The sequence below is a fragment of the Mesoplodon bidens genome (genome assembly GCF_964165515.1).
Source record: "Mesoplodon bidens genome assembly, chromosome: 3".
Taxonomy (NCBI): Eukaryota; Metazoa; Chordata; class Mammalia; order Artiodactyla; family Ziphiidae; genus Mesoplodon; species Mesoplodon bidens.
In genome coordinates, this window is record NC_138178.1 from 62,901,937 (window position 1) to 62,921,529 (window position 19,593).

The window sequence follows — 19,593 nt, forward strand, 5'->3', positions numbered from 1 at the left end:
GAAATACATGGCATTGAAAAAAAAATGTGGTTCTATATTTTATATTTTATGCTCATTTAAATCCCGAGTGGATCAAACAGCTACATGTAAAAAATAAAAGAGTACACGGAATTCCTTTATGATCTCAGAATGGAAGTTTTTCTTATGACTTAAAACCTAAAAGCCATAAAATAAAATATATATCATTTCAAATACATTTGTCAAATTTCATGGAAAAGTATCATAAGCAAAGTCAAAATACAAACAACAAATTGGGTTAAAAAAATTTTACAACTCATATAAAAAACAGCTAATCTCCCTAGCATTTAAAGAGCTCCCAGGTGTCAGAACAGAACTAGAAACAATCAACACTAAAAAAATGGACAAAGTAGATGAAATAACAGTTCACAGAAAAAGAAACACAATGGCTCTTAAACATATTACAAAATATTCAACTTCACACAAAATAAGAGAAATGAAAAAATTTAAGTTTCGAGGTAATTCAATGGGGAAAATATATTTTTTCAACAAGAAGTGCTAGAATAATTGGATACCCATGGCAGGGAGGGCGGTGGGGGGAAACACCTCAGCCTTTTATCTCATACCATACACAAAAAGTAACTCAAAATGGATCACAAGCCTAAAAGTAATAGCTGAATCTATAAACTTTTAGATTTTAGAAGAAAACATAGGGGAAAATCTTCAAGACCGTGAGCAAAGATGAGCAAAGACTTCCAGGAAATGACACAAAACCTCTAACCATTGAAAAGTTATATAGGGCTTCCCTGGTGGCGCAGTGGTTAAGAATCCGCCTGCCAATGCAGGGGACACAGGTTCGAGCCCTGGTCTGGGAAGATCTCATGCCGCGGAGCAACTAAGCCTGTGTGCCACAACTACTGAGCCTGCACTCTAGAGCCTGCGAGCCACAACAACTGAAGCTTGTGCACCTAGAGCCTGCGCACTGCCACAAGAGATGCCCCCACTCGCCGCAACTAGAGAAAGCCCGCACGCACCAATGAAGACCCCACACAGCCAAAAATAAATAAAATAAATAAATTTAGGGAAAAAAACCTGGATAAAAAAAAAGTGTAGACTGGACTTTATCGAAATTAAAATCTACTGCTTTTCAAGATAAAGCACTAAGAAGTTAGAAAGGCAAGCTACAGACTGAGAGAAAATACTCCAAATATGTGCTAAAAAACATGTATCCAGGATTTACTAGGAAGTCTTAAAGCTAATACGAATCTATACTGATAAGATAAATAAGCCATTTTTTAAAGTAAGAAAAAATATTGGACAGACACTTCACAAAAGAAGACATATGCCCAATAAGCACCCAAAAGGAGGCTCAAAGTCATCAGTCCCACCCAGTGAAAAAGACTGACAGCACCAAGTGTTGGCACGACTATCTTGGAGTTGGTTGACCCAGAAATTCTACTCCTGAGTATTTACCCAAATGAAAACATATATCCATACAAAGACTTGTACACAGACAGATGTTCAGAGGAGCTCTGATAATCAAAACTGCAAACTACTCAAATGTCCATGAACAGATGAATATATAAATTGTACATCTATCCATACAACAGAATATCACTAAAAATAAAAAAGAACAAACTACAAATACACATAATAACACAGATGATTCAAAAACACTAAAGGGAAAGAAGCTAGACAGAGACGGGTGCACACGGTATAGTTTCACTTGCATGAAACTCTAGAAGAGTGAAATTTATTTTTTTATTATTTTAAAAAAATTTTTTTTTTTTTTGCGGTACGCAGGCCTCTCACTGTTGTGGCCTCTCCCGTTGTGGAGCACAGGCTCCCGACGTGCAGGCTCAGCAGCCATGGCTCACGGGCCTAGCTGCTCCGCGGCATATGGGATCTTCCCGGACCGGGGCACGAACCCGTGACCCCTGCATCGGCAGGCGGACTCTGAACCACTGCGCCACCAGGGAAGCCCAGAAGAGTGAAATTTAATCAACAGTTACAGAAAGCAGATCAGTGGTGACCTGGACCTGGGGGGGCAGGGGCGGGGACAGTGAGGCTTGAATGGGAAGGGACACAAGGGAACTACGTGAGTTGATGGAAATGTTCTATATCTTCATTGCGGTGGCTGGTGGTTACATGGTACTCACATCTGTCAAAACACATCAAGCACATTTAAAATGGGTGCATTTTATCATATCATACTTAAAAAAGTAAATGCTGGAGAAAGACAGCAAAAACCCTGTGCTTTTGCTGGGACTGAAAATCCAAGTCTTAAAAAACAATAAACAACTGAACAACTTTAAAAAATTACACTGAGATGCAATTTTTCACTTACTAGACTGTCAAAAAATCCAAAAGTTTAAAAACACATTGTGTTGGCATGGCTATGAGGAAAAACAGATTCTCCCTCACTGATAATGGGAGTGTAAATTAGAATAACCCCAGAGAAGGCATTTGGGGCAATATTAAATTAGAAATGCTTTGACCTAGCAATTTCCTTTCTAGGACTTTATCCCACAGATGAACTTCAACCACAGGTGAAATAGCATATGTAAAAGATTATTACTGCAAGATTGTTTGAAATAGCAAAACACACACAAAAAATCTGAATGTCCATCAATGCAAAGCAGGTTAAATAAACTATGATACATTTATTCAATGGAATCCTATGTAACTACAAAACTGAATAGGGAAAGTCTAGGTGTGCTAATACAGAAAGATCCTCAACTGTAAGGTTAAGTGAACAAATCAACATTGTATTTGCTATGCTGCCATTTCTGAAAAAAAAACAAAAAACAACCAACCCCCGTCCAGAGAATAATATATTTGGATTTTCTTGTAAATGTATTTTTTTTAAACCTCAACTTCTGGAAGAATAACCAAGAAACTAATACCATGGGATACCTGTTTGAAAATATATGGATGGAATCAGGAGTGTGAGGGACAATTTTCATAGCACGCCATTTTAAAATTCTCTATTCAAAATTAAATACTTATTTAAAACTTCCTGTGCTCTCACAGGGACTTTCCCCTCTGCAGAATGTCTTTCCCCCATTTCCTTTCTTCTCTCATCTCCATGTAGCTGTGAGTCTCAGGCATCATCTCCTCAGGAAGCCTTCTTTGATGGACACCCTTCTCCTTCCCTCCCCACACCCTGGCCCCATTAGGTGCCCCTCATCCCCCACTGGGGACTACAAAGTCTGCTGGGTCCTCCGAAACTCAGAGGCCTTGAACCTGTGGGCTCCCTTTCCTGGAGTGCTGGCCTCACCAAGAAATGAGTTGCCCTGGACAGGAGGGTATTAACCGCTGGCAGCAGGCTTTGTTCTCCACCCACACAGACATCTAGGAAAGTTTGTTTCCCCGGTGATGCTGATCCTCCAACGGCCACAAAGAAAATCTGAGTTTTGGTTTCCCTTAAGCTTTCATGAGGAAGACGCCTGGGGTTTCCCCTCTTCCCCCTGGGGCACTGTGTGCAGTAGCAATGGAGGGGACGGCGATGGATGGCTCAGGCATGAAGCTCATGGGAGAGCAGGGAGGGCAGGCGCTTACACAAGAACAGTGACAGACACAGTGGGGAATAGGCACAACGACAGCGCCAAAGTAGAGGGGGAGCCCAGGCCAGGCAGAGAAGATCATGCCCCACCAGGGCTCACAGGCAGCGGGATTGTGGCCGGTGGGGACTGGAGGGAAGGCTTTTGAACAGGCAGCCCTGGCTGGGCGGCCTCCAGGAGTGGAGAGAGGGACAGAGCAGGGGCAGCAACCTGGGGCTCTGGCCCTCCAGGAAGGGGCCCTGGGGCTGAAACCTGAACCCAATGGTTCAGGACTCCTCCTCCAAGATACCCCCGTGGCTTGGTGCCAGGCTCGGGGCTGGGCTATGGACAGTCAGCCAAACCTGCTACTTCAAGGCCCTGAAGACAGTGTCCAGCTCCATGAACGCAACCAGGTTGCCCTTCACCTTCAGCTGCCCGCTCAGGTAGGCCTCCAGGGGCTGCAGCTCCCTGCACAACAGGGCCTGCAGGTCCTCCTCAGCCATCTCCAACACCACATCAGGCATGGCATCAGGCACCCCATGTCCCACCCTCCCTTGCCCTGTGGGGAGAAAGAAAACTGAGCATTAGCAGGGGGACGACTATGCTGCAGGGGGTAGAAGAGGTTAGCATGTCCCACTGGGAGGGGTGTAAATAGTGGTTAAGCATTCAAGTTCTAATACCCTGGGTTCAAGTCCCATTGGCTGTGTGACCACTCAGAGCCTCAGTTTCCAAATTGGTAAAATGGGGATGATGATAATCCCTAAATCATACGCTGATGATGATAAGTAGGTGAGATAAGGCACAAAACATGCTCAGCACTGAGCCTGCCATGAACAGGACTGCAACGTGTGTGTGGCTCTTGGTATAGGAAGCTCGGCCATCTGAGTTGTCCTGCTGACGAGGACAGGGCAGGGAGACCAAGGCCTGGATAGTCACTGTCTGCAAATGGCATCTGAGTCCCTGACTGCTATGGGTTTGCCCTAAACTGCTGGCAGGAGCAGGGCCCAGTCTGAAAAAGGACCATGGGTGGTAGGGGCTACAAGCAACCCAGGTGGGAAAGAAGAGAGCAGGGAGGGCAGCTGCACCTCCAGTGAGGTCCAAGAAGTAGATGCTTTGTGCGTCACTGGGCAGGACGACATTGAACTGGTAGCAGGCCTCGACCTGGCTGACCAGGGCCTCAGACAGGAAGGGCTTCAGAGCCGTCAGCAGCCCCTCGGCCACAGGCTGCTTGGGGCTGGACCTGGCACCACCACGAGGGGCAGATGGCTCAACCTTGTTCACCATATCCAAAAGGTATCTGCCGGGGGAGGCCAAGGGGCTTGGGGAGGGAGGCAGAGAGAAGGAGGTCAATGTGCTGCCAAGGTCAACGTGTGGCCTCCGTACCTTCACGGCAGTTCCCTCTTACACCCTCTTCAGGCCCACGTTCAGTTTCCTCAGAAGCTGCCCTTAAGTTTTTAGCCATAACCCCAAATCCCATTTCTAAGCTACTCCAGCCTTGAATCCAAAACTCTTTTCTGGCTGCTGTTGCTTCCTCCCATGGAGGCTCCCAAAGGCCTCCACATACTCAGACATCTGGACTCTTCTCACTGCCCTAGCTCTGGTCAGCTCTAGAATTGGGGTGGCCTGAACAGCTGGGCGGGGTGTGCACTGCACAAGCTGCTTGGTTAAGGGAACAAGTAGCAAAGTTCAGTCGGTGCTGGACACCAAGCTGAGCACCCTGGGGAGCACCCTCACTCTTTCCCTGAGGCTCCTTACCTGGCTCGGGGAGTGGGGCACCTCCTGCCACTGAAGACATGCCTCCTCCCAGGAAGTGGAGGGCCAGCTGCTGCAAGGTTATGTACAGGTTGAGTCCAGCTGGACTGTCCTGGGGCAGCTGGAGCACGACCTCCACTGCCAGAGCCACGCGGTCCACCTCCAGCCCCCAGGCCCTGGTCACATCGTTGATCTCCAGCTGGAGGATGGTGTGGGGAGAAATGGCACTCATTCAACAAACCTTTCCAGAGCACGTTCTTTAGGCAGGCTGGTGTGGCCATGGTGGCACGTGAGGCACCAGGCCTGCCCTTGAGAAGTTCCCAGCCTGGGACGGAGGCAGAGGGCAATTACAACCCAGCTGTGGGCAGCTGGTAGTGAGCAATCAGGAGAGGGTGTGGGGCAGGGAGGAGGGGGTGATGCCAGGAGGAGGAGGAATCATACAGGTGAAGGGGCATCAAAGGAGGACCTTTCCAGGCAATGGGAAGAGCAGGTGCAAAAATGCAGAAAGGAGCACCTCAAATGTTCGGGGAACTGTGAGGAACCACAGTTCCATTTAGCTGGACCCTCAGTTGTGGCCTGAGACACCAGAGACAGCCAAGGGCTCAGAGGAGGCTGCTCCCGCTCACTTGGATTTATTCTGAGGCTCAAGGAGTCCCGCAGACGAGTTTAGCAGGCAAGTGACAGAGCAGTCCTGCTTGTTGCAAAGATTCTCTTGGCTGCTATGTGGACACTGGATTGGAGGGGCTGAGGGTAGAGGCATGGAGACCAGGTAGGACGTTGTTTCAAACTGCAGGCATAAGTGATGCAGATGCGGTGTCAGGCAGAAAGGCGGCTGTGAGCCGAGACACACCAGGGGAGGGGCACAACTCTGTAAACTCTATTAAGCTACAGAAAGACACTAGAGAAATAGAACCGCTGGACTTGTCAGCTGCCTGGATGTGCGAAAACAAGGAGGGCGGTGAGGAGTTGGAGGAGCCACGTTTCTAGTATGGCTGCCTGCACGGATCATGAATGCGGGCATTTATCCAGAGAGCATACACAGAGGAAGACACAGATTTGGGGGCGGGTAGGGAAGGAATGGTGACTTTTTAAACACGTTAAGCTTGAGGTGTCTACGGGACGGCCAACCGCAATTGGATAAGTGGGGCCAGGAAGCAGGGCAGAGTGGGACTGGATCGGAGTGTTGAGAATAATTAGTGTCTAAAGTTAGCAGAAAGCCACAGGTGGGTAAGCTTTCCTGGGAGGTCACAGGTGAGAAGAGACCACTGAGGGAAACCTGGAAACAGAAGGGCAGGAGAACAGGGAGTAACCAGGAGTGTGGAATAATGGAAGCCCGAGGAAGCAGAGGATCCAAGAATAAGAGAAGGATGGGTCCGTGGAGTCAAAGGCTGCCTCCAGGTGAAGTAAGGGAAGGACTGAGAAGTGCCCTTGTGCTAGCAAGAGGGAGGTCACCATGAGGTCGGTAGTGACATCAGTCTTAGGAGTGTGGGGGGAGCCTGGATTAAGGACAGGAGGGGAGGAAGGAAAGGGGAGAGAGGGGTTAAGAGCTAGAGGGGGTCGGGGACAAAGGTAGAACATGTGTCCTTGCAAAAAGGCAAGAAGAGGCTGAACTGAGGGAGGGAGCCGAGTCCTGGGCCCAGAGCACTGCCCGGTGCAGAGGAAGCAGATGCTTCCAGTGAGACAGGAAAACAGCACAGATGTAGATGAGTTTGAAGGGATAATGCAGGAGGAAGCTGAAAGAGTTCTCACCCTAGAGTGTTTTCTCCTGAGGATTAAGAGGCAAGGCCTGTGGCAGAGGGACGGGTGGGGTGGCAATGGGGGAGGCTGGGCTGGGGCAGTGAGGGGCTGGCCTGGAGCAGCTAAGGAGGGCCCAGCAAGTGAGAGGTGGGGAGCGTGCAATCCCTCTAGAGGAAAAGTACGCAGAAGCGGGGGCGCGGTGAGAATGAGAAACGTATGCCTGAAACAGGCCTTAGGGAGGTGTGCTGGGTTTCCTGAGATTTCATTTTAACCAGGCACTGACCCCACTTTACCAGGAGCCAACTCAATCTGGGCAATGACCCTACATGACTCTAATGTCCTGGTATGGGACTCACTCCCTCAGATGGCTTCTCTTGGCTTTGCTGCACCAAAGCCATGTGCAACAAGGCCAAGAGCAATTTTCTCTTCCTAAAGGTAGATCAAAACGGAATGTGGTTTCATGAAAAAAAATTATCAAATTGTGATCTGGGTTGTATAAGACTGAGCACTGGATTGGGGGGTGGGGGGCACGTGACCTGGCTCTGGTCCAGCTCTGCCTTGACCACAGCTCTTAGGGGCAAGTCAAATAATTTCTGAGCCTTAGTTTCCTTCCTCCAAAATAAAACAATAATACCAGCCTTTGCAGCAAAATGTAAAGCAGAGATACACTGAGGCAGGCAAAATGCTATGCATGTGAGAGCTCCTCTTGGGAATTTCACCCAGTAGATTTATTTCCTGAAGGGATTGTGACCTCCAGGACTGGCATTACCCCACTCCCCTTCCTGTCCTCTAACCCTGGGGAAAGCAGATCTTAGGGGAACGAGGGGAAACTTCACCCACGGACCCCTGCCAGGACATGGGAGAAAGCACAAGGTGAACGTGAGGAGAAGGGGACATGCCTTCACATGTGTATTTCAACCCCATCTTGTCACAGGAGGGATTTGAGGTACATTCCAGTGTAACTGCTCACACTCAGAGAAGAGGCAGGAAAAAGGTCCAAATGTCATCATGTCCCTTTGTTCTCTTCAGAACAAAGAACACAAACCCACAAAAATGCACAGGCTGCCTTGGGGAGCATGGAATTCCCCTGAAGGTGACTGGGCCAGGAAGGCCCCTGCTCCTTTCACCCACCTGCCGGCCCCATGAGGCTGCTGAGTGCCCCTGAGGCCCAGGGTTGTCATGGCAATGCCTGCAGAGCAGTGAAGAGTAAAACCTCAGGCAGTCGGGGCAGGACCCAAGAATTTCTGTCAGGACACTCCCCTGTCCCAGCCCCTTCACCTCTCAGGGATAGATTTGCCCAAGATCACTATGGTCTGTGCCATCTTCTGTTCCTCAACTCAGTCCCACCCAGACCACTGACTCTTCAAAAGTTGTTACACGCTTGGGACATAAGGCAAACTGAGGCCCAGAGTGATCTGGTGCTCCGCTAAAGTGCCCTGGCGGGCAGAGCTGGGCCGGGGTGCCAGCCACCGAACTCTGCCCTGTGTGGAACTGCCTACCAGGAGCTGGTCGCTGATCTTGAGCTCCTCCATCAGGATCTCCCACAGAGGCCTCTTGAGCAGAGCCTTGATCATGGCATTCTGGGCCATCATGCATGTGGCTGTATTCAGGTCCTTCACTGTCATCACCGACAGTACCGGGTCCCAGATGCGGAAGTAGACATCAGCCCCCACAGACAGCACAACCTCAGCCTTAGAGGTCAACTGTTGGGGGAGGCCATGAAAGAGGGGCTGGAGGCACAGGGAGGCCAGGCCCACTGAGACCACCCAACTTGACCCACTCGCCTGGTCACTAGCTCCTCAAGAGCAAAATGGTATCCCCAAGTGTGTGGGCTTAGGTATATGGATCAAGGATGTCCTCCCAGCCCCCTCCCCCCTTTTCTGGTATCTTCCTCATTCCTCACCCCTAATGGCTACTCACAGGCCAATACACCCAGAATAAGCCCCCACTCCCTCTGTCCACGGGAGCCAAGAAGCCCCTCACCTTGCGAGGAGGGACACTGAAGGCTCGTGTCCTCAGATCCACCCTCTGAAAGGAGTCAATGAAGGGCAGGAGCAGAACCATACCGGGTCCTTGAGGGGTGCGGATCCGGCCCCGTCGAAACACGATCATGCGCTCATAGGTGGGCACGATCTGTCTGCAGCAGCAAGGGAAAGGGTTGAAAGCACTGAGCTGCTGCTGGCAATGATGTCTCCCCAGGTCCCTCCCTCACCTCTCCCTCTGGCCTTGTTCAGTGTCAGGTATCCTGAGCTCTGTCTTTCGATGAAAAAAACAAAGCTCTGAGAGGTTAACTGACGTGCTCAAAAATCACAAAGCCCCCAAGTGAAACACGCAAGATCTGAACGCAGTTCTGAATGACTCCAAAAGCCATGCTCTCAACTGCCATACTGTATTGACTTGATCCTCAGTGAAACCTTTCACCTGTGTGATCTGAAGCTAGACATGACTCAAACCAGGAAACTGTCTGCCCTTGTCTTAGTTAAGGGAAAAGCTGGGCTGCTCTAATAGCAGCCCCGAGCAAAGGGCTTTGCCAACTTCAGGTTCCTGGAGTCCTCAAACAAGGAAATATGTCCAAATTGAGAAATGAAGGCTCAGAGAGGCAGTGACTTGCCCAAGGTCACATGATATTTATTTCAGTGGTAGTTTGGGGACTAGGATTTAGGACCTTCTAAGGACTCCCTTCGAGACCACCCCAAACCCCAAGCTTTCTAGAGACACTGGCTGTTGCCTGGGGCCGCATGGGGGTAGGCTTCCACCTTCACTGCAGCTCTCAGGTGCAATCCTCAACTCTAGCTCATCCTTTCCCATCTGCACCATCCCTTGTTGAAAACGAGGCCTGAATTCCTATTACTCATCACCTGCTGGGCCAGGTTGAGTGTTTTTCATTTCTAATTTAGCCTAACCCAAAGGGAGGAAGATATTTGTGTGCACCTTAAAGCCAGTGTTCAGACCCCCAAACTTGGGAGTTTGGGAAGACTTGTTTCTGCCACTTATTGGCTCCCAGTATGACTTTGGACAAGTCTGAGCTTCTGTTTCCTCAGCTGAAAGGTGAGAATGAACAATTCTTGTCCAGCCCATTTCACAGAGCTGTGATAATATTTGGGGAAAGGGGGCAGAGGATGGGGAATTCACCCACCAATGCCAAAGCTCTCAACATGGCCCAACCATTCTGGGGGCTGACCCAACCAGCCTTACCTTCAGGGCAAACCAACCAGAAATGGGGAAGGTGATCATCAGCAGCAAGAACCCCAGGAAACTGATGAGGCCATGGCAGAGGCAGGAAGGCCAGCTCTGAGGTGCATCTGGGGACAAGAGAGCAGAGGTAGTCAAGGAATGCCGACTGGGTCTGGCAGGACAGCTGCTGGCTGAGTGGACTCAGTCAAGTGTACCTTTTGCCCACCTCCCCCTTCAGTGGCTCCTTACTTTTCAGGGCTAAGATGTTCTTTCCTAGCTCACAGTTCTTCACTCCACTTTAGTGCCGTGCCCTAAGGACCATCAAATACTCTTCTTGCCTAACACTACTCCCATATCTTTGGGCAGGTGCTGGTTAAGGACTGTTCCTTCCTCCCATACACCAAAACAAATCTGTCCCAAGTCCCACCCTCACAAGGCCTCTGCTAGACAGTAGTCATTGGAGTTGAGAAACCAATCACACGATGCTCTCCTCACTAGGCTGAGTAGGAGTCAATCCTTTTGTCTGATTCATATTGCCTCCCATAGCTGGCAAAGCCAGGAGTACCTGGGCATCTGTAAGCACACGCTGGGTTGAACTGAATGCTGCTGGCATAACACCTCCTCTACTATCAGCCCCAGAAGTGTGCTTTCAAGGAATCCTTTTGGAGACAGCCTAAGGCCATCTGGTGAGGGGAGAAAGCACAACTCCAGGTGGCATCACTGGACCTTAGCTTAAAGGGATAAAGCATCAATTGCTTTTCAACAGATGCCAGAGATGAGGACAAAGATGTTCTTTCCTAGCTCACAATTCTTCACCCCCCTTTAATGCCCTCTGGGCCATACCTCGCTTGAAGCAGCTTCAGGTGAGAGGTGGGGGACAGAGAACTAAGAAAATGAGATTCATCTGAACCACAGGTCCCTGGCCCCGTGAACCAGAAGCCCAGAATGGGAGTGAAAGCTGAGAAAGCCCCAGAATCTGGGAGAGGTTATTTTCTGCTCTCTTTCCTCTCCCAACCCTGAACAGAAAGCAGACAGGAGCCTCGGCTCCACACTTCCAGGAACCCTATACTTTTGGGCTCTCTGAGCCCCAGAATGCTAAATCTCCTTTCCTGCCTCGTTCTGACCCATGTGGCCCCTGCAGGAAAGGAACCCTTGGATAGGGGCAGCTGTCATTAGAGGAGGATCACAGAGGGGCCACATCCTCTGGGGTTTTGGTTGTTAGGCTGTAGCATGTGGGATCTGGCCTATGGGCCAAGGAAATTACTCAAGGATTTGGAGCAAGACAGGGCCTGGAAGACATGACAGGCACCTGAGGGCCTGCACATCTCCACCAGGAAACAGGGAGATGCTCAAGCTTAGGGAGTCTAGAGGGGCCCCCTGAGGTGAAGATTCTGACATTTCTCTGCAGCCAAGTGCCCTTGGCGTGCTGGTGACCTCCTATGCCTAGACCTTAGTTTCTTTCTAGGCAAAATGGAAACCTGAAACCTCTGGGCTGATAAAAGCCGAGGAGAAACGACGTGGGGCGAGGCTTCTTGGAAGATGAGAGAGCTCTGGTGCTGCAGCCCCGTGGCCCTAGGAGGGCTGGATTAGCAGTAGCATCCCAGCGCCTGATCCAAGCCCTTCTCCACATTGTGGAGACCCCCTCTCGGTCCCTCCTCTTATTAGGATGTGAGCGCGCAAGACCGGCTGACTCCTGAGAGGCAGAGAGTTCGGGCCCAGGGGTGCCAGCCGATCTCTCCCGGGTCCGCTGTGCTGGGCGGCCACTCACCGGCCCCCGGCCCCATGCCACCCGGCTCCGGGGACAAGCAACCCTCCTGCGAGCCCGGGAAGCCAAAGCTCGACTGATGGAAACGGTAGAAGTCCCCCAACGGCAGCGCCCGGGACCCAGACCTGCCGAGCATGACTCCTAACGGGGGTACCCCCCGCGCCCCATCACGGTACGGAGCATGACCAGCCGACCGTTACACCGCCCCGCCCCTGCTGGCCGCCGTTTCCGGTTTCGCCCGCGCGGCCGTGGGCGGTGGCCCTGGCGCAGGAGAAGGAGGCAGGCCGGGCTCGGCTCTCACCGTCGCACAGCGCCCCCTGCGCTGGAAGGACCGAAATGCGGCCGCGGGGCAGGGAGGGAGGGTAGTCTGTGTTCCCGGAAGCCCGCAGGAGTCCGTCCTCCTACACCCCGCTCCCACTAGGCTTTAGAAAAGGAGCAGAAAGAGAAGTTGAGCTTTGTAAGGGGGTTTTCAGGAGCTGAATCTTCTCCAGAAGCAAGGAAATGCTACCAGTCTTCTCAGCACAAACTCAAAAACTAGGGACGGATTTTGGGAAGGTTGCCCTTATGTGGAATTAGGTTTTCTCCAAGGCATGATAAACAAATTATTCCTCTTTGTGTCCCGCCTCAGCCCAGCAAGCAGGGCCTGGCACAGAGTGGATCTCAGTGCTTATCTGTTGAATGAAGGAGTAGCCAGGTCATTGTGGGTCAAGGTGGGGCAGGAGGGCCTGAACTTGGGCACAAAAAGAAAGAAATTTCATGTGCAGACCTCAGGGAGCATGGCAGAGTAAGGAAGGAGGGGATTGCACAGCGCTAACCCAGGGCAGCCCTCCAGAGCATCACAGAGGTGAGATCTCAGTCTTGCAGTTGCAGAAGCAACATGCCCCTTGATCCAGGTACCCAGAGGTAACTTGTCTCTCCATGGCTTGAGAAAACCCAAATGCAAATGGTGAATTTACTCTGAGAAGCATTCATTTCCAACAAGGTATTGGGCAGGCTGTCTTCCAAAGCGGGCAAAGAAATTAATAAAGCTTTCCTTGTCTCACACATGCCAGCCCTCAGGCCCCTCAGTCCACTTCCAGGTCCCTTCTGCAGATGGCTGCTTACCATCTTTGGCTTTTACTGGTTTGATGGCCTGATTCTAAACCCCTGGGGGCACTGATCAAGCTGCAGGGTAGGGTAGGCTCCTGAGGCTTTGCACTGTCCCTGGGAAGTTAGTTCTCCCCGCATCCCCCCACCCCCACCCCAGCCTATAAACTTTACAAGAGATAGGCCCCGTCACCATCCCTCTAGTCTGTCCCGGACTGGATCTGAGCACAAAATGGGTACACGGGAGTCAGCACAGTGACTGGGATGCTTTGAAGTTTGAAGACAGGGGTATTGGCCCAGTGATGCCACCTGGGGTTGTGCTTTCTCCCCTCACCAGCTTGGAGCTGGGCTTCTCCTTCGGCCAAGAGCTAACTTGCTCTCTCCTCATTTTTTTTTTTAAATAAATAAATAAATTTATTTATTTATTTATTTTGGCTGTGTTGGGTCTCCGTTGCTGCGCACGAGCTTTCTCTAGTTGCGGCGAGCGGGGGGGCTACTCTTTGTTGCAGTGCGCCGGCTTCTCATTGCAGTGGCTTCTCTTGTTCCAGAGCACAGGCTCTAGGCGCGCGGGCTTTAGTAGTTGTGGCACATGGGCTTAGCTGCTCCGTGGCATGTGGGATCTTCCCAGACCAGGGCTCTAACCCCTGTCCCCTGCATTGGCAGGAGGATTCTTAACCACTGCTTCTCTCCTCACTCTTCTCATACCTGTCCATCAGCTCTTCCCATTCCCTCCCCACTCCCTACTGCCTCAGATTCACCAGCCCTTCCAACTATCACACAAGGCATCATCTTGTTCCCCTCATCTCCACTCAGTGTCCTCCTAGTGTCTCTGACTCGGGTCTCTCCCCACATCCCACGGCCACTATCCTAGACCAGGCCACCTGCCCCTAGGTTGTCAGAATGACTGTCCCAATATACACTACAGATCATGTTGTTCCTCGTTTCCAAACCCTTCACCGACTCTCTATTGCCCACAGTACTTGTCCATCTGCTTAGCTATCACCTTGCCCCAGCCCACTCCTGGGTCGACATTACTCATGGGTCCCCTCTTAAATCTGAAAATAACCAAAACTGAAACTGAAAACTAGTTGTTTTTTCTCAAAACTACTTTCTAAACAACCTCTACTATTTCAAACCTCCATGCCTTTCTTTGCATGTGCTGTTCTCTCTGCTTAAAGTGTCCCTCCAATTTCTGAATCCCTGGCGAATTCCCACCATTCCTTCATGTCCCAGATGAGGGATCTCCTTTCCAGCCAGTCTCAATACTGTGTGAAAATCTCCTTTTGGGGGCCTGCTCCTCCATTAGACCTGGGGTTCTTCCAAAGTAGGAGCCACGTGTGGCTCATCTCTGCGGCTCTGGCTCCCAGCTGAGGGCTGGCACAAAGCTGTGCCAGTGTGAGATGAATGAATGTTTCAAAACCGAGGGCGGGGGCTGCCTCCTTCCAGGTCAGCTCTGACACTGTCCAGTTGTGCGTTTACTCCTCTCCTCCCTCTCCCTCCTCCCTGCTCAGGGCGAGTCTTCAGAACCCACAGCCGCCTTCTCCGCCCCTAGAACCGCCCACAGCTAGTGTCTCACTTCCTCTCGGGAGGCGGACCCTCGCGGGGCCCCTCCCCTTTCGGACGCTTCGACGCTTCGGGAGCTCAAACGTCAGGCGCACGCCTCTGGTTCAGCTTCTCCCGCCCTTCAGCATCAAAAACGAGAATCGAAACTGCGCTGGATTCCATGCAGCAGGAGGCTGTACCCGCCCGATCTCCGGGACCCCAGCAGGACCCCGCACTGCCCCACGCCCCCACCATGCCTCCCCCGGAGTCCCTCTCCGAAGGCCACGAGCCCAGCCACAGCCCCACAGAGGTACTAGTACTGCGTTTGGGGAGATGGGGTTCAGGCTTTGTTGATTTTCGTTGGGGGAGATGTGGGGAGGGACAGGGGAACTTGGCCAAGCACCTTAAAGAGTGACACAAAGAAGGAAGACCAGGCATGAGGTCCTGACCTTCTCGGTTTGGGTCACGGAAAGTAGAAAATGGGATGAGGATAAGTTAGGGGGGGCCTCTCTGGGCTGCGATTCTCCACGAGCAGGAGGGTAAGATGCTGAGGGTCAGTGGCACCCCGGACCGGACTCTTCCGCCCCCACGCTGGGACCTGCCTCTTATCCCTGCCTCAGACGTCCCCTGCCTCAGACGAAGGACCACCTATTAGGGAGAGTAGTAGCCTTATTGCACCGGCCTGGGAACCCCCAACATGTCCCAGGTGTGGAAAAACAAGAACCCTAGTTCCCAGATCAGAAAGTGGGAGAGAGGTGTCTTGGCTAAGGCCTCAGAGTTCCTGTGGTCTCTCCTTTAGGAAGCTTCTTGGATCCTTTTCTTGGAGCACCTTGCTCCCCTAACCCCCATCCCCAAGGGGTTTATTAGGGGTTTATTAGTCTTCTGTGCAAACTCCCTAGCTACCCCCGACCCCCAAAGGAACTACTTAGATCAGTTGCTCTATGTTCTTCTATGTCCTTTTTACTGTCCTTCATGAAAGTACAAATAACACCATATTGCAGTAACTTTCATTATTTGCATTTACACCTAGGAATAATATTAACAATACTAGTTAACATTTATGAATATTTCTCATGGGCCAGGTATGGTATTAAGCACTTTTTTTTGTGGTAAAATGTTATCAGATATATATATTATGTATGTTTTCTCCATTTCTAAGTGTACAATTCAGTGGCATTAAATACATTCACAATGTTGTGTAGCCCTCACCACCGTCTATTTACAGAATTTTTTTATCCAAACAAAGTCTGTACTCTTTAAGCAATAGTTCCTCATTCCCCTCTTCCCCCAGTGGCTGGTAACCTCTAATCTACTTTCTCTGTGAATTTGCCTAGTCTAGATATTTCCTATAAGTGGATTCCTACAATATTTGTCCCTTTGTGTCTGGATGATCTTACTTAGCATAATGGCTTCAAGGTTCATTCATGTTGTAGCATGTGTCAGAATTTCCTTTTTAAGGCTGAATAATATTCCATTGTGTGTATATACCACATTTTGTTTATCCATTCATCTCTTGATGGACACTTGGGTCGTTTCCACCTTTTGGCTATTGTGAATAATGCTGTGTACAGAATAATGAGTGTACAAGTATCTGGGTACTTATTTTCAGTTCTTTTGGGTATATATCTAGGTGTGGAATTGCTGGATCATATGGTAGTTCTATGTTTAACTTTCTGAGGAAACATCAAAGTGTATTAAGCACTTTATGTGAGGTTATATGATGTACACTTAATGAATCTCATTTTTAAACTTAAGTTCCTTGAAGGCAGGGATTTGTCCTATACATCCTTGTATCTCAGGGCCTAGTACTGTGTCTAATGAGAAGTAGATGCTCAGTAAATTGTGGAGTGAGAGTGGGAAGGCCTGAGTAAGTGGAGGATTGGGGTACTGATAAGCCTGGGTTTTGCATCATCCAATGACAGCCTGGTATGGAATAGGAAGTCCCACTCTGAGCCTCCAGCCATAGGGGCGGGTGTCCATTGGGTGGGAACTCCTGGGACTTCAGATCTCATCTCCCTCTCTGATCCCCCAGCAAGCCACGGACGAAGAGTTCCAGTTCTTGCGCTGCCAGGGCTGCCGGGCAGAAGCCAAGTGCCCCAAGCTGCTGCCTTGTCTGCACACGCTGTGTTCAGGATGCCTGGAGGAGCCAGGCATGCAGTGCCCCATCTGCCAGGCGCCCTGGCCCCGAGGCCCTGATGCGCAGGCCTTGGACAACGTCTTCTTCGAAAGCTTGCAGCGGCGCCTGTCGGTGTACCGGCAAATCGTGGACGCGCAGGCACTTTGCACCCGCTGCAAAGAGCCGGCCGACTACTGGTGCTTCGAGTGTGAGCAGCTCCTCTGCGCCAAGTGCATCGAGGCGCACCAGTGGTTCCTCAAGCACGAGGCCCGGCCACTGGTGGAACTCCGCAGCCAGTCGGCGCGGGAGTTTCTGGATGGCACGCGCAAGTCCAACAACATCTTCTGTTCCAACCCTAACCACCGCAACCCTACGCTGACCAGGTGAGCAGGCCTGCCCAGGGTGGGGTGAAGCATCTAAGAGCGAGGTAGAGGGTGCGGGGAGCAGAGATCCAAAGTCTCACAGCCGGGAACTTGGGTCAAGGAGCTTCTAACGTCTTGCAACTCAAAATAAGGTCCACAGACCAGCAGCATCAATAGCAATGACTGCAATTTATGCTGTCCCATGCGAATGGATGGATAGCAGTAGTTTCCAATTTTCCCTTATAAGAAATAATGCTGCAGAATCATCTTTTCACCCATATCCAGTCATTTCTTCAGGATAAATTTTTAGAAATGCCATTTCTAGGTGAAGGGTTATGAAAGTTTTACATTTTGATATGTTGCCAAACTGCCCTTTAGAAAGTCTTATAGTGGAATTTTCCAGAAGCATTGCCATGGAGTCTCAGTATAGCTGGATTCTAGGATGAGATGTGGGTAGTTAGTTTCTGTCTGAAGAGTCAAAACCGAACAAAGCACTTCCTGGGAGTGTGTGTATGAGAAAAAAAAAAGTCATGTCCAATATTAATGAGTTTTACTAAACAGCACAGGATTTTAATTCAGGAATTTTTGGATAGATAATACATTTATATGGTGCAAAAAATTACAAACAAAATTTATAGAGAGGACAAAGTCTCCATTCCACTCTGTCCCCCATCTGCCTAATACCCACCACTTCTCCCTCCCCCATCCGCGTTTAACCACGGTTACCAGTTTTGAATGTTTCCACAGTTTGTGAATATACACACAGGTAGGAGTATATAGTCTTATAGGTCTTATTTTTTCCCCCTTTAAGCAAAAAGGTAGCATACCTATGTGAACTTTTAATACTCCCCCCGCACACAGATAGCTTGTATAAGATTCTTGGGGATCTACTTGCAAAGTGAAAGTATTCTTTGCCCATTGAGGGCACACTCGGACAGAGCTCCATTCCTGCTAAACTGACTGTGGCTTGCTTACTTCCTGCTTGGAGATTTACCACCTGTACTACCAGATTCCTCCACAGCTGATACTATTGTTTGAATTTGGATTTCTTTATTTATTGTTAAGGTTGAGGTCCAGTGGCTTTTCATATGTTTGTTGGCCATTGAGCTTCTTCATTTGTGAATTGCCTCCTGAGGTCCTTTGCTTGTTTGTTTGTTTACTTTTAGGAATTAGTCTTTAATTGTAAGAGCTTGTTATAGTGCAGACATTTTTCCTGTGTTGACCTTTGTCGTTCATTCAATATGAGATGTTGTGTTTAAGTTTTTAGTTCTATGTAGTCCAATCCATCAATCTCTTCCTTTATGGTATCTGGCTTTGATCATCCTAGGAAAGTTTTTTCCTATGCCAATGTTGAAAATATTTACTTATACTCTATTTTAATAATTTGTTTTTATAGTTAAATTTTTCATTCCCATGGAATTTATTTTTGTGTGTGGTATAAGGTAAGAACCCTTGCTTTGCATTTCTCTCCAAATGGAAAGCCAGTTCTCTCAACAACTTTTATTGAATAATTCACTCTTTTTGTTTGTTTTTTCCCATTTTTTAAAATCGAAGTATAGTTGATGTACAATATTCTATGTTACAGGTGTACAATATAGTGATTCACAATTTTTAAAGGTTATACTTCATTTATAGTTATTATAAGATATTGGCTATATTCCCCATGTTGTGCAATATATCCTTGTAGCTTATGAATAATCCACTCTTGCTTTGATCTGAAATGCCCTTTTAATCTTGTACTAAATGTTCATGTAGTCATGAATATGTTTGTAAATCTCTGTTCTGCACCAAACTATTCTTATGCTAATTCTTACTACTGTAAGGAGTTCTGTAGCTTTATATTTGATAGGGTGAATTCCCATTCTTCTTCAAAAATAATTTTGCTTTTATAATTTGTACAGTTGCTTTTGCTCTTACAATTCATGCAGTTTCAGAACTTATATATTCATTGAGATTTTGACTGAGATGACATTAAATCTTGGAAGAATTGTCCTCATCTCTGGTTATATCTTTGGGTTTTATAGTTTTATTCACAAACGTCTTGAAATTTTAAATTATAGTTAAATTTATAATATGTAATAATATTATGAATGGAATTTTTTCCATTATAATTTCTAACTGGTTATCATTAACATTCACTAATGCTATTAATTTATGTATATTTATATTACATCTAGCCATCTTATTGGGCTCTTTTATTCTTGTAAGTTTTTCAGTTGATTTTTTGGATTTTCTAGGTAAACAGTCATATCACCTACAAATAATAAAACCTTTTTTCTTTCCAGTATTTATACATATTACCTCTTTGTAGCTTTGTTTCATTGGATTGGCCAGAACTGCCAGGACAGTACTGAATAATGTGAAGCAGTGGTTAGAAAAGGCAACTTTGTCTTGTACCTATCTTTCATGAGAAAGCTTCTTATGTTTTCTTATTTAGTATGATGCTTATTATTGATTTCCTCAGGTGACTTTTAAAAATCACATTAAGAAAGTTGCCTCCCACTTCTAGTTTTCTAAGAGTTTTGTTGTTGTTGTTATTTTGTTTTATTTTTAACTCAG

At 48.7% G+C, this 19,593-nt stretch overlaps 2 protein-coding genes across 7 annotated transcripts in view; one reads left to right on the top strand and one right to left on the bottom strand.

Annotated features, from left to right (window-relative positions):
• Positions 1-2,606: 2,606 nt before the first annotated feature.
• Positions 2,607-12,148, bottom strand: STOML1 (stomatin like 1). The gene is given in 8 exon segments (XM_081227638.1): positions 2,607-4,059; positions 4,586-4,790; positions 4,793-4,818; positions 5,256-5,451; positions 8,489-8,692; positions 8,973-9,122; positions 10,185-10,291; positions 11,932-12,148. Coding segments are annotated over 8 exon segments (1,215 nt in total). The 5' UTR covers positions 12,065-12,148; the 3' UTR covers positions 2,607-3,865.
• A 2,508-nt stretch (positions 12,149-14,656) lies between these two features.
• The window catches only part of PML (PML nuclear body scaffold), a 44,861-nt gene continuing 39,924 nt past the window's right edge, over positions 14,657-19,593 (top strand). For 4 of the 6 annotated variants that reach the window (XM_081228784.1, XM_081228781.1, XM_081228782.1 and 1 more), the window contains exons 1-2: positions 14,657-14,866; positions 16,589-17,055. In XM_081228784.1, coding sequence (XP_081084910.1) covers positions 14,738-14,866; positions 16,589-17,055 — 596 coding nt within the window. In that variant the 5' untranslated portion in view covers positions 14,657-14,737. The remainder of the gene's footprint in view (positions 14,867-16,588; positions 17,056-19,593) is intronic. The other 2 variants (XM_081228786.1, XM_081228783.1) reach the window with 1 other exon arrangement.